The sequence below is a fragment of the Nilaparvata lugens genome, chromosome X (assembly GCF_014356525.2).
Source record: "Nilaparvata lugens isolate BPH chromosome X, ASM1435652v1, whole genome shotgun sequence".
NCBI classification, from domain to species: domain Eukaryota; kingdom Metazoa; phylum Arthropoda; class Insecta; order Hemiptera; family Delphacidae; genus Nilaparvata; species Nilaparvata lugens.
The window spans coordinates 75262209-75278171 of NC_052518.1; the positions used below are offsets into that span (position 1 = coordinate 75262209).

The 15963-nt window shown below is 33.4% G+C and overlaps 1 protein-coding gene across 3 annotated transcripts in view; it reads left to right on the top strand.

The window, feature by feature from the left end:
• The window catches only part of LOC111060931, a 29821-nt gene extending 18168 nt beyond the window's left edge, over positions 1-11653 (top strand). For all 3 annotated transcript variants that reach the window (XM_039441627.1, XM_022348622.2, XM_039441628.1), the window contains 2 exons: positions 1440-1541; positions 6402-11653. In XM_039441627.1, coding sequence (XP_039297561.1) covers positions 6404-8014 — 1611 coding nt within the window. In that variant the 5' untranslated portion in view covers positions 1440-1541; positions 6402-6403 and the 3' untranslated portion in view covers positions 8015-11653. The remainder of the gene's footprint in view (positions 1-1439; positions 1542-6401) is intronic.
• The last annotated feature ends 4310 nt before the right edge of the window (positions 11654-15963 follow it).

Sequence of the window (15963 nt, forward strand, 5' to 3'; positions counted from 1 at the left end):
TGTGTATGATCTTCCAAAGTTTACTTCTTGAGATATAAGCGCCTGAAGTTAAAATTTTTGAAACATATCTCAAACTTTTATTTGTTACGGATGAATTCATGACATTTTGAATACATTATGTTTTGAATAATTTATTGTAGGCCTACTTATTATAATGAGATTTTTCTAAGGTATTAATTTTTGTGTAAGTTGTTTCATTCACAAAAAATCACTTTTAACAACATAGTTTTTGAAAATTTACTTAGTTCTGTTACTTGGTGACTGGTGGAGAGGGAAACGCGCCGTCAAGGTCACTCGACACCCCACATTCTGCCATTTAGTCTCTATTATGCCGCTGTGGTCGAGAGTTCAATACGTGTTTGCATATGACACATTTATAAAAAGTGGTGAATCAGTACCCAAAAGTTGAAGCCAGTGGACTATCAACAACTTAGTACGTTTTCTGATGAAAAGTCACACATTTTCGAAGAGAATGAAGAATTGGACGGTGTTAATGAGTGATGAAGTTCTTTTTCAACTGAATGGGGTTGTTTATAAACAGAACTGACGTTATTGGGCTTTGGAGTTTCAAATTCTGATTCACCACTTTTTATAAATGTGTCATATCTTATTTGCAGACATGTGTTTCGATCACAGCGGCATGATAACGACTAGATGGCAGGTTGTGGGGAGTCGAGTGACCTTGAGGGAGCGTTTTCCCCTCCAACAGCCGCCAAGTACTGGTTCGAAACCTTCCGTTTACCGTGGTCCATCCTGTACAATCCAGATATTTTAAAACATTCACTTTATTTATTTTTATTTTTATTATTTTTTTAAATATTACAACAGTGCGATAGTATCCCTCTAGTTGTAATCTATTTGAGGGATATATAAAAATAATCCATTACATACAAAAAAACAATCAATAACAATAGTTCTGTTTTCTTAATCGACCTGATTATGTTTCTTCATTTTTTTGTAACTGATTGTTCTGTTTTGTCCAATTTGCACCACAACTTAAATATAAAATAGAAAAAGACTTTGCTCGGTTCCAAATAGATGATGCTGCACTTATTATATTTGTACATTATTGTTTATGTACAAATACTGATAAATCAGCTGATGAAAAATGAAATGTGTGTGTTCGTGGCGCTCAAGTCTGTACGCAGCTTGACGGCATTAAGCGTCAAACATATACACATATTCCAACGCCAACAAGTGTTCATTAGCATAAAATAAATATTTTTATGAAGTTGTAAATGTTATTCTAGACACTTAGCTTGACATTGAGGTAAGAGTATTTCAAATTTGCCATTAGAATTGAAAATGCTAGGAAATCGGGAATGGCAAATCGTGAGTTATTTACATATTTTATGCATTGATCTTATTGAAATGTCTTATTAACCCAATTGGTGTCAGTTTATTAATAGTTTCATGAAACTCGTGCACATTTTTTCCAGACCTTCATCTAATTGTCTTGTGCTTGGATTAAATTGGAGTTGATCGAAAAGGTTTATCACTTACTCTTCATCCTCATAACAACGCCATCAAAATTTTGTTAGGTGAGTTTAAAATTTTGTAGGTACCTCCTATCTTGAACAAGCCTTAACTAATTTTCTAAATTTGTCAGTTAATATGCTATAAGATGACTTCAGACTTCAAAAATATTGAAAACTCGGAAAATGGCGAGCGACTGAATAAAGATAATTGATGAACGCTTTGGATGTTTGAGAGAGAATCTGAAAATTCACGTCATCTTTGTTTAAAAATGTCTATGCTTTCTTGGCTCCTAAATTTTATAAATCTCTTTCATAATATAATTTTACTATCTCGTATGGCCGGATACCATAAAGTGAATTAGCATTATAGTCCAATCAAGGAAGGCTTATAGAAGGAAAAGTTTGGAAGACAATTTTTAATATAACTGTCCAACAATGAATTGTAAAAATTAATGCTCATTATAGGTTTGTGAAGCATTGAATTATTTTCAATTTGATGTATTTTTTTATATTCCAAGTTCTCCTTCCATTGTTATAGCAGCTTCAATTTAGGGTGTAGACTTTTTAATGCTGCAATAATATTGATCATTTAACAATGAAATTTTAAGGGGGTGTGTGGACCCGAATATTTTTGACTTTTCAGCTCAATTGGGACTAGTTAGAAGGTAGGCCTAAATATAGCAAAAGTCTTCATCCCATCCATGGAACCACTGAGTTTACACTTGATTCAAACTTAGAAATTTCACCCCCTACATTAAAGCTGCTATAACAATGAAAAGAGAACTTTGAATGGTAAAATAATAAATCAAATTGAAGATAAGTCAATGTTCTACAAACCTACAACGAGCATTAATTTTTACAATGCTTTGTTGGACAGTTATAAGCCAAAAATGGCTTAAAGAGCTGTAAGAGCAAAACATTGATAGAAACCTGTTATTTCGACAATTCCACACTCCCAAGAGCGGATATTTTAAAAACTGTTGGAAAAATCACAAAACTTTATTGAACAAAAATTGTAGAGAATTGATCAAACTTACTTTTTGAGTAGTTAGTCATGATGGTTGAACGCATATTGTTCCCAAGATATAAGGTTAGAAGCAAAAAAGCTTAAAAAATGCAACACTTAAATCAACCTCATCCCTTTAGCACATGGGGTAGGGATGGGGACTTCTGATATTTTCTCCTCCTGACTAGTCCCAACAAAGCTGCAAAGTCAAAAATTGTGCTGAAAACACTCCCTCCAAATTCCTTTGTCAATTGGTCTATTGTTGCAAAACTGAAAATTTCACACTTCAACACTAAAGCTGCTGCAACAGTCGTAGGAAAATGCGTAAAAGTGCTCTAAAAGCTCATGATCAGCATGGATTTTTTCCAAGAGCCAAAAATAGCAAAAAATTGGAAGCAAACGTGTTTTTTAGAAAATGTCACACCTTCAAAAGCGGATATCTCGAAAACTATGGGAGTTATGAAAAAAGTTGATGTATCAATCTTGTAGGAAATTATGTAAGCTTCAATTTTGTATAAAATATTCCTCTAATTTCCCGGCTCCTATTTTGAAATATTTCAGAATCTGACTGTTCCCGATATCATGTTACACGAAAATTAATTGTTCTCTGCACTTAATTTCGACTTTTCTGATGGACATATAAAATATCCCGTGAAGCGACATCAAAAATGAGGATGACCATAAGTTTGTATGGATACATCTCATACCAGAGCTCATTCTTCTATACTTTTCAAGGCGATCTAAAAGTATGGTTGAAAAATATATGGCCAAATTTTTCAGGGTTAGTCAACCTCCTTTTTTCAAACCAATAAGATTTCTGTCTTTAATATACACTGTACTTACTATCTCGATGATAAGAAATTATTCTTCGTCTCAAATGTTGTAGCTCTTTTGTGTGGGGAGTTTGTCTTGTGTTGTTTTTCTCTCTCCTGTTGAAGTATTTGTGTGCTTCCAAAAAGTACATACGTTCTTTTCAATAAGTGAAAAAATTCGAATAAAATGACTGTTTTATTTGATTAGGTGGCGAAGATTAAATGGTAATGACTACTCTTCCACTCAACTACAAAATTGACGGAATACTCCACCTTTTCACGGTTATATTTAAGAACGGTTTATATTAAGAATTGGAGAAAAGACGTGAAAACGAACTTGACACAACTAAGATTGTAGAAGATTGATTTGTATGCTATTAAAATACAAATCCATTGTTGTATCACAGTACTGATAAACAGTAAAATTATAAAAAAGAACATTATCAATTTCTCTCTCATTGGGTGTGACTCTAAATGGTGAGGTCATTCAAGGAGACGTTTGGTGCGATCATTGGTGCTGATAAAAGAGATTAATAATTTCCAACCCGATAATGTTAAATTTCCTATTCTAAAACTTCATTATTTCCAACAATAAAGCAACTATCACCATGTTTTGAAAATATTGCGTATATGTTCAAAAAGGCATTTAAATCATTCTCATGTTTTGGTCAAGTAATATAGTTGATAAAGTCAAAATGAGGAGAGGTTGTGGAAAAGTGTAACCTCTCAGATTCCCTCTAAACTCACTATTACATGGATTAAATCACCATTCAAAAGTTATTGCCAATTCAAACATCCTTTTTCTTGTTTTTTCATAATAATAAAACATAATCAACAGCCTCTGAATAGAGATTGATACAAGATGAAAAGATGTACTTGAATTTAATTTTGTATGAATCTTAAAAATCCTATAGGAGCTTGGTTGTTGTACCTCATTCATCTTCAACTTTCTATAAATTCAACAGTATTAATTTAATAAGATTACTTTCAAGCATTTGCTACATCAAATTTATTTGTTCAACACCTATTGAACATTGAGAAATTATTCAAATGGTTCAGATTTCCAAAAATGAACCTTGTATTTACAATGAGCTAGAATTCAGTTTGTCTCAAATTCAAAATTCAAATTTATTTCCACAAAGTAGGTACAAACATTTAACTATAAAACACAAATGACAATTCACCACGATCAATTCAAATAAATAGCATTCCTTAGTAAAAAATAAAAAATTGAACAATAATAGCATTAATACTTCTATTCCTAACAAGTAAGAGTTATAATGCACAATCAAACTGAATGGATTGAGGATTATCATTACATTATTATTCAATACTTCAAATAGCCTAAGCTTGGTGGAAATCTACTGGCATAAGTGAGAACTTGTCCGCCAGTAGGAGTAGCGCCCCAATACTAAGAGAGGAAAAAAATGGGTCGATGTCAAACGAGGCAAACGACAGAAGAGTCCTGCGACAGTCGAGACCACCGACGGTAGAGGACTCCTGAAAAAGAGGCCTCAAATGTCTCCTGCGTTAGGCGACAGTTGAGGCCTCTTTAATTTTTGAACAGCCCCGACAGTCGAGGCCTACGACCGTAGAGGACTGGAAAACAGTCCTCTACCGTCGCAGGCCTCGACTGTCGTCGGTCTCGACTGTCGCGCCCCCCAAAAACTGAATAAAGAATAAAAATAAAATAAATGCTGCATGAAATATTTGAGGATGTTAAGCACATACAGTTGGCGGATAGTCATGACTTTCAGATCACTGAATGCACTCATTGAAGGGTATAATATTGGTCTATTTAAAATTGTCTTGACAATCAATAAATAGTGTAGAGAGGTGAGAGTTGAAGGTACCTCCCCAAACTATTAACCCATATTGCAGTATCGACTGAACTATAGCAAACAATAACATTTTCATTTACCTTCAATACTGATCGTAATTTAAAGAATTTATATGATACAAATTCCAATCTATTGCATTAGTAATCTATGTGTCTTTTCCATTTGAAACCTTCCTCGATTATTACCCCTAGGTATTTCAAGTGACTTATTCTCTCAATTTCAGGACAATCACATACTACATGGTTGTTAACATTACAATTCATGTGTAATCTGAGTAGACAGTTTGTGATTTCATGTACAGTAATGTTTCTCGAAAACGCTATGTACTTTGTTTTTTATATTGAGACTAAGGGAATTGATGTCCAGACATCTCTTTAATGTGGTGAAGCCTTTTGTGGCGGCTTCATAAACGTTATGCCATGTATTGCCCCCAAATAACAACACAGTGTCATCAGCAAAAGAATAAGTCTCCCCACCATTTAGCTCCAATTTCAGTACCTCATTTACGTAGACCAGGAATAAAATAGTACTGTACCCTGGGGTAGGCCGTACCCCAGGCCTTATAAATTGAGACAAATATATTCAAGCAATAGTTGAAAAAATATTTTTTTCTCAATCATGCAATTATCAAAGTATCCAAGTGTTGATAAAAATGGTAGAGAGGGGGGTGTGTGTAGGTAAAGAGCTTCCATCAAAACAAAATTTATTTTCAGGCATGAACCCCCCCCCCTTTCACCCGAGAAACCGTCCTGGAGCCGGCCCTGATCCAACTGGATGATACAAGGAGCTTTTTTATTTCCATAATATAAATACAATAAAATCCATTGTTTTACATACATACATTTACATAATTTTCACATAAAATACATTTTTATCTTTATGAAAGTTACAATAAGTTTAACTAGAACAACAAACGCATATAATTATCTTTTTTTATATCCTGAACAACTAATGAAACTGATTTTGAGTGCAATAATTGATGCGAGTTAGTAGGTCTTGTCCTGAATACTGTACTGTTACATTTTTTAAGAAGGAACAGAATGAATGAATGAAAAATAAATACATCAAACTGATACTCCATCCTTCGCTGGCCACAAAATGTTTTTCATGTTTTATTTTTTCTGCATTTGTTCATTATTGTGTCAGTGACTTTGATTACTTATCAAACTTCATATTTTGTATAATTTTTTGTTGTTGTTGATCCAGCTGTGCCACATATTTCAGTGAATGTTTTTGTAAGTATTGGAAATAATTTTTTTTTTAGCTATGGGAGCAGGAGGAAGAATGATGAAACGTATAGTGTGTCTGGTATTCGCATGGGGAGTTTTGGTGCTGGGAGTGCTGCAACTGAAGAGCCTTGGTCCATCGCAGCCCTCTGAACAGCGACTGCTATTGGTCCGCAGTCGACTGTCAGACTCCAATGAGAGGAGCCAACAACTTCTCGATCTGGAGCCATTCATTGACAAATCCGCTACTGGACGTTCTGAGCCACAGCTTATCGACGATATTCAACAACGACTGCCTAGTCTGCCTATAGCCTATTGGAACAAGAATAAAAACAAAAGCTTGTTCTATAAAAACGAAACTTGCGCAAAGTACCCCAGTATTTTTGAACTCGAATTCAACAATGTCTACTGGCAGAGCTTACGCACATCAAATGGCACATTTCATTTTTATGGAGCTTACTACGACATCAGAAAACTTAGTAAGATAGGACCAGCAGTCAGAATTCTTGGCATGATCGATCGCATCGAACCCACTGTTAAAACCTACTGCCAATTTTGGTTTGACAATCGCAAAGAACCTGTTTTTGTTAAAGTTATGGAGTACAAGTATATTTGGTATAAAAAGTGGGGCAACTACAAGCAAGGAATCTTCCAACCCTACTTGATAGCTTGTCAAATTCCTCAGCCCTACCACAAACTAGTTCCAGCGTCTGTTTCAGTTGTCGAAAAAGTGTGTGACATTGCCACCAACAGTTTGAGAGTGATTTATAATAAGCCTCCAAAGAAAAAGGGATTTGCAGTTTGTGTCAAAGGTTTAGACTTTTTACACGATGATCTTTCTGTGAGATTAGTTGAGTGGATAGAGTTGCTTGGAATTCTTGGTGCGGACAAAGTGTTTTTCTATGAGCTCCAAGTGCATCCTAATATCAGTAAGGTATTGAACTACTACAAGAAAATGAATCGCGTTGATGTCACACCTTTGACGTTACCTGGAGGTCAACCAAATATTCCTGGATTCCAACATCTTTATCTTGTGAAAAAGGTCAATCACAAAAGACAAAATGAGCTCATACCATACAATGATTGTCTGTATAAAAATCTCTACACCTACGAATACATAGCTTTGCTTGATATTGATGAAGTAATCATGCCACTTCAGTATTCAAACTGGAGAGAACTGATGAATACTGTTATAGTGAAAGCATTAGCCCTCAAAAACGAGACTAGGGCGTCTTACAATGTGAGAAATGTCTATTTCCTTGACGATCTATTGCATGATCACGGTTGGTTCAAGGATATACCCAAATATATGCATATGTTGCAGCACGTTTATCGAAGTAAGAATTTCACCAAGCCAAATCAGTACGTCAAGTGTTTTCACAATCCTGAGCGTGCACTTACACTGCATAATCATTTTCCTCTTGCTTGTTTGAGCTCTGGTTGTACATCATACGCAATACAAACTAGCGATGCCCAACTCCAGCATTATAGAGCTGATTGTGTGAGGACACTCAAAAAGACATGCACTCAATTCCGACAAAACAGTGTTGTGGACACTTCCATATGGAAGCATAAGGATGCGCTTATATCAAGAGTAACTGATACACTTGATAAGCTTGGATTTTTCGCGTCTCAAAGTCTCATTACATGATTGATTTTTTATCAAAAAACTATCTGCCGTCTCTCATGTAATGTTCCGTCAAATAACAGTATTACATCGATGTTTTTAATCAAAATCATTATAGTAATATTTTTTAAAATCTTGATATTCTATTCAAATTATTCGTTTTTATTCACATCGACATATGAACTCAATGATAGAGCGATAAAAATTTGTAAATTTAGGTTAAATTAGTTGAGAAATTGACAAAACTTGTACAGTTGAGCGTATCAAATTTAAAAAATTGGACAGTTGAGTTAACTGAGATGCTAAGACAGGCTATTTCATTGAAAATTGAAACTATGAAATTTTGAAACTCCAAGACATTTTCTAAGATTTTTGAAAAGAGGGGTCTAGGTAGAAGAAGAATTTCTTGGCTAAACAACAATCCTGGTGTGGAAAAATCTTCATAGGAATATTAATTCGTATTGCTGTGAATTGAATTTATTTATCTGCCAAAAACAAAATACAAAAAGCTTTACAAAAAATAAATATAAGCTACTGCACTTAATTAAGTGAAGATCGCAGTAGTTTAAATATTATGTTAAATTCTGGTTTCCATATTACATGTAGAGACCACGTAGTTTCAGGTATTATTCTCGAACTTACAATTGCACTGAACATTTCAGAAAATGAAAATTGTCCGACTATACATTTTACTATATAAAACTAGGCCTATACTATAATGTAATCTATTATAAAAAATAATCAAAGAAAATAAAATATGTCTTGATGTTCTTTCTTCTTAGCGGTAGCATTTTTATCATGCTCATTTATGGGAGCAACATTGTATAATCTTACCAATGAGCATGAAAACATATCTTTATTATACGTGTAAAATATTGTAAAATACGTATTTTGATTAATCATGTAGGTATATTTTTGATAGGCGAAGTATTTATACACATTCTCAAACTTGATTAACTATTATGTACAACTACCAACATACTCCTCTGCCATAGTGCATTAATAAATCGTACTTTGATTGCTCAATATATAATTGGAAAGAAACTTTTGTAAAAAGTTTATAATTTTGATTATGCATATTGTTATAATTAGAATTAAATAGTAACAAACAATTGATTTCATGATAAACAATTGTGAACTAAAACTCAATAGTGAAACTTATTTCATAATAATGTAATTATGTTGGATACTACTCTCAAGTTGGATATTATTTTATATTTTACTTTTCACTTGTTTTGTTCCTTCAACTATTCAAATACTAACTAAACCACACAATACCAGCCATAGAGAAGGGAAATTTTGAATTTCCAATTCAAAATAAAATTAATCAAATCAGATTCATTTTAATTTGTTTCACGAAATATCCAGAAAAATAAAACTTATACCCATTACAGTGAAACACCTAGAAAGGTACAAGCTTAAGCGCGGATATCCAACAATATCCTCAACATCACAATAGAAAATCTTACAATAATAAATAATTTTATGATAGTGTGAACTATACTGCGAAAAGCTATGTTAAAATTTAGCACAGCCTTGTTCATCAATACACTATCCAAACATTTGAATCCAAACAGTTCTGTCAAATTCAAGAAATGGCGCCAACATTCATTTTTACAATATTATTTTACATTTTTTGCCAATTTTTTATTAATGCTTCTAAATTGATATTGGAATCTTTCAAATGGATCGTTCGCAAGAGACAAGCTTGATCTTTCATCACTACTACGGATGCGACTATTGCAAATAGGAGCTATGCAAATCCAACAATAATTTCTTCTCGTATTATACACAATCTTACAATTTTATACTTTCTCCTTTCAATACTTGTATAATCAATAATCTTGATATAGATTCCAAATAGTTTCAATTTGTTATATTTTAGTTTTGAATTGTAACTATTTTGATTGGTCGTCACCGCAGAGCATAGTTAAATAAACCTAGGCCTACATTGAAAATTGAATTCGTTAACTATATTAACAATCATTCTTTTAAATTACTCCACAATCATTCAAACTGAGAAATGAACTACAAAAATCTTTAATTTATTGTGTAATTACATTAAATAGCTAGATAAAATAAATAGATAGATAATAGATAAATAAAATTTCACGGAAAGATTTCTTAAATACAGTCACATTCAACAAATGCAATAAAGAATACTATATTTGAAAAATACTTTATTATTTAAAAAAAATACTTTATAATAGAAAATCATACTGTCAAAACCATTTAAATTTACTTAATTGCAACACCCGCAAGAACGAGGTACCATTCACTCTAAATTATTTATTATATCACCTATGTAGGCCTACATTAAGGCTGTGCAAAGGCTAAAAAAGACTTACTACTGTTGATACTTTTCAAAGATTTTCAATTTGTATACTATCAAGCTATCAAAATGGAAAATTTCTCTCAGGAAAACATTTTTTTCGAACATTACTTTTCTATATATGAGTGCATAAAGTTTAAATTTTTGAGACAGATAATTTCAAATTCGGTAGGATATAAATTCATGAAACTCTAAGGATAAATTAGGCTAACTTTCTCAAAAATTGATATTTTCAGAACATTTTTGTTCTATTCAATCAACAATACTATGAAGAATTCATCCGCAAAATTTCATGGATTTAACTCTTACCGAAATTTAAATGTTCTGTCCCAAAAATTTGAAACTTTAGGCGCTCATATCTCATAAAGTAATGATCGGAAAAAATGTTTCCTGAGAAAACGTTTTTATTTTGATAGCTTGATAGTATACAAATTGAAGAACTTGGAAAAATATCACTAGTAGAAAGTTTTTTTTAATCTTTGCTCAGCCTTAACTTGTCACTCTTTGTTGAATCCATGATAGGGTGAGAGATCACTAATAATCCATTCACGTGCAAACCAAACAGCATAATAGGCCTAGACACTAACCTGTTGAGTAGCAAACAATATTGTATTTTCATTCACGTTACGGTTGAAATATCAAAAAATTCAAATTTGACATTGAAGAGAACCATACATTAAAGTTTTAATTATATCAAAATTAGAATCTGAGGTTGAAAGTGTGTTACTGAACTGTTTTTCCGCAATCGATCCTCCTCACTATACAATATTAGTCTACAAGCCTATTCAGTATTTAATTAGACAGTTTTGTTGCATTAGGTTGATAATTGTAATATAAATCTTGTAAGAATCCGTTATATTTTTTTGTATCTAAATTTTCAACCTAGAATAAGAATTGCAAAATTGAGAAACAAAAGACTGATTGCATGAAGGAGTTTAAAGCAAATAATATTTTGTAAACGTAATACGTGAAGACTAAGTGGATTAAATACCATAGTCGAACAATTAAACAGAAATATCGTATAATTAGTGTATTGGTTATAGTGTATAATGCAATCATGGAGCTAAGTAACCTTAGCACTCGGTTGTAGTTGAATTTTAAGAAGACTAGCGAATAGCGCATCAATATTTAAGTTTGTATACATTGTATTTCACTTATGAATAATTGCTGTTTCAGATTAAAAATTAAGAGCTCGCCATAGCTTACATGTTCCAAACTGGTGCCTTATTTATACTGAAGTATTTTAACCGTTCCAAAACTCATAAATCAAGGAACTGGTTGATTGTAATTTTATTTGATTTTTTTTCAATAAACTGTTCAAATTTGTGGTATTCTCTAGTATGTATTTCTACATAACTCTTTATAGCGGCTATAATTATTAAAACATTTTTACATAGATTGCTATTCAGTTATAGTGAGAGATCTTAATGAGTTATATTTATGAATTAGGTTTTTTATTATATGAGTGAAATTGACTTGTTCCAGTGAAATAAAAATAATATCAAAAACATTAAAAATGAGGATAAAGGTACTATGTTACATGGTGGTTTCAAATGTGTGTTGTGAATGAAATGGTTCTATGTAAACCAGTCTCCTAAAATTTCTCGATTCGTGAGTTTATTCCTTGAATTATTTCTTTTTTCCAGTTCATATGTTAATTTGAAAGGTATATGTTCTACAAAACATCGAGAAATTTCAAGGAAAGATGGTAAGAGTGGGTGCAAGTGTGTTTTAAACCTGTGTTGAAAACTTGAGGGCTGTGCAACATTGATATTTTCAAGAAATTTTTGTTTCATTCAATCAAAATTACCATTAAGAATTTATCTTCAAAACTTCATGAATTTATCTCTCACCGAAATTGAAATGGTTTGTTCCGAAAATTTAAACTTTAGGTGCTCATATCTTAAAAGTAATAATCGGAATATAATTTCCCGAGAAAACTTTTTCATTTCGATAGCTTGATAGTATACAAATCGAAAAACTTTGTAAAATATTACCAGTAGAAAGTTTTTTAGCCTGTTGCACAACCTTAAACGCTGATATACCGTACCCAAAATAGACTTCTGAAACTAAACTAGAACCTTCCGAAACTAAACCGACGATATCATACAGGGTGTTTACGAACTCCTTACCAATACTCTAGGGTATTGTTCCTGGGTAAAAAACATATTTAAATAAATAAATAAATAAATAAATAAATAAATTGTCCGGAAGTCTTCAGTTACTCACACAGCGGCCATTTTGCTTTTTCCACTTATTATTTTTTCTCTAAATAATGGTTAAACATACGAAATTGAAACTAGGCACAATCATTTATAACAACTAGACAACGCTACAAAAAAAATAATGATAATTTTTTAAATCCATAAAACAAAATGGCGGCCATTTTAAATTTTGTTTCTCAAATAACTCAGAAACCATTGGTTTTACAAAAAAAAATTACAAGAATAACTTTTTTAGTAAATTTAATTATCTATCGATTGGTACCTGACGTTTTAAGATTGGACCAATATTAACTGAGATATGGCAGTGTAATAGAATTGGACTCAACACGAGCTTTATTCGACATTAAATATGTGTCTTAGTAACAGAGATAACAGATTATAAATATTACAGCTGTTTTATCATCACAATCTTCCCCCCTTAATATCAATCGGCACTCGTGGGGTATGGGGCGAGCTGGCGAAGTGAGACTGTCGATTCTCTGCCGTCGTTGTGGCGAACAAACGCATATTCAGGGTTACTCTCAATTAATTCAACTTTTTCAACTTTCGATTCTTGTTTTGAGTTTTTTGTCATCTTCTTCAACCATACTGGTCCAGGTGTCAATAGCCAGGTTGGTAATGGTTTTCCATTACTTGAGTTTCTTGCATGTAAAAACATCCGCTCATGTGGTGTGCAGTTGGTGCTTGTGCATAATAGGGAACGAATAGAGTTAAGGGCATCGGGGAGAACTTGTTCCCAGTGACTGTTGTTCAAACCTCTCGATTTTAGGGCTAGCATCACACTTTTCCATATAACTCCATTGTACCGTTCGACTTGCCCATTACCGGCTGGATTATAGGGCGATGTTCTGCTGCTGGCAATTCCTTTTGATAGCAGGACATTTTTTCAAAGCTGATGACATAAACGATGTTCCTCTATCGGAATGTATGTAAGACGGTACACCAAAAAGAGAGAATAGTGATGTAAGGTGTTTTATTACTGTATTAGTAGTCATGTCAGGACAGGGGAAGGCAAATGGGAATCTGGAATATTCGTCTATAAGAACTAAATACTTGTTCCTTGAACTTGATTGTAGTGGGCCTTTGAAATCCATATTAAGACGTTCAAATGGTCGAGTTGCTTTGATAAGGCGGCCAGTTCCTTTGGCATAGCGTGGTTTCATTTCAGAACATGTAATACATTTGGAACATACTTCTTTTACATCATCTATTGAATATGGTAAGTTCTTTGTTTTGGTCCAATGATGGAGTCGAGTAACTCCTGGATGACACAGGTCCTCATGAATTTTTATCAGTTTCTTTATATCTGTATGGCATCCAACAGTGGCACAGACTCTTGATAGTGTATCTGCTGGTATATTCTCTTTTCCAACTCTATAAATTATATTGAACTTATATTCTGACAATTCAAGGCGCCATCGTTGGATTTTGTCATTCTTAATCTTGCTGGTTTGTTTATTACTAAACATGAATGAAACTGATTTCTGGTCTGTGATAAGTGTAAATTCTCGTCCAAGTAAGTAATGTCGCCATTTCCTGATTGATTCCACAATGGCATAAGCTTCTTTTTCCACTGCAGAGTGCCTAGTTTCAGATGTGGAAAGAGTTCTTGAGAAAAACGCCACTGGTCTCTCATTCTGTGTTAATACTGCTCCAATAGCGTAATCTGAGGCATCAGTTTCCAAAGTGAACGGGACTTTTTCATCAATGTGCACTAGAACTGCAGATCCTATTTCTTTCTTTAATGATTCAAATATATTTCTGCATTCTTCATTCAACGGGAAGTGAGTATTATGCACAAGTGGATGGATCTTTTTTGAAAATTCTTTTATCCATTTGGAGTAGTGTGCAAGCATTCCAAGGACACGCTTCAATTCTTTCTGATTTTTTGGAGCTGGTAAGTCAAGGAGTGGTTTCAATCGATCTGGATCGGGCTTAATCATACCCTGACCAATTTCGAATCCCAGAAAGGTTAAATTCTCCATAGATATTTTACACTTTTCTTCATTAATCGTGAGGCCATATTTTTCTGTTGCTCTCCAGAAATTTTCTAAATTTTCATCATGTTCTTCTTGGGTCCTTCCGCATACAATAATATCATCTAAATAGGCATAACATGATGTCAAATTTTCTTGTTCTATGATTTGATCAATCACTTTCTGGAAAGCAGCTACTCCATTCGTGACTCCGAACGGAATTCTTTTGAATTGATACAGTTTGTGTCCAACTTCAAATGCGGTGAAATGCCTTTCCTCAGGCAAGATTGGTATCTGGTGATAGGCAGATTTCAGGTCAATAGATGAGAATATTTTATATTGCGCTACCTTATTGACTAATTCTTCCATTAGTGGTAGTGGATAGGCATCCAAATTCGTGAATTTGTTGATGGTCTGTGAATAGTCAATCACCATACGTTTCTTTTGGTTCTCTCTTGAAGTAACAAATGCTTGAGCTCTCCAAGAAGAATGACTATTTTCTATAATATCAGCATCTTTAAGCCGTTTGACTTCATTCATCATAAACAAGTAATCCTCTTCTGAATGTCGTCTCGATTTAGTTATTATAGGCCGACAGTCCGGTTGAAGATCACGAAACAATGAGACAGGTTCTACTGTAGCTTGGGCTAGAGCACACTTTTGAATTTCATAAGTAGGCCTTCTTGCGTCATTGTCTTCATTCAGTTGTAGTGCTGCTTTAGATCCACCGAAATCAAAAGTGATGGATGAAAAGTTCTTTAGAAAATCGTGTCCCAAAATTACACTAGCGCAACATTTGTTCAATACGATCAAAGGAAAATCATTATATTCTTCGTTCTGGAAATATATTTCACTCAAAGCGCACTCAGTTGTTTTAGTGTTGCAGGCACTTGAAGCAAATGTAATCAAATTGGAATATGGCATAGTTTTCATCTTCGATTGTACTACTAGTTTCTTATCTATAAAACTTGCTGTGCTCCCAGTGTCTAATAGTGCCAATGTATCTATTCCATTAACACGTATAGGAACAAGACATTTTGAGAGGTCAGTGCTGGTATTTGCTGCTGAAATTACTGTGGCAGATACCATTTGGTTTTTTTTATCGTTTCGTGCTCTGCATACTTTTGAAAAATGGCCTATTCGATTACAAGTTAGGCATGGTTGTCCTTTTGCTGGGCATTGGCTATTATCAGTATGATTATTATAGCCACAAAATCTGCATTGAATCTTCTTTTGGTAAGAATTATGGACTAAAGTCGTTTTCTCGGTATTTTTATTCTCGTTTGCTAGGACTGTGTTAACATATTCTGAACTGGTTTCGTATTCTTTAGCAATGTTTTCAGCATTCTCTAACATTCGTGCTTGTGAGATAGCGTCTTGCAAAGTTAGCGATTTCATTTCGAAAAGATGTTGTCTGATTTTCGATGATTCTAATCCGGA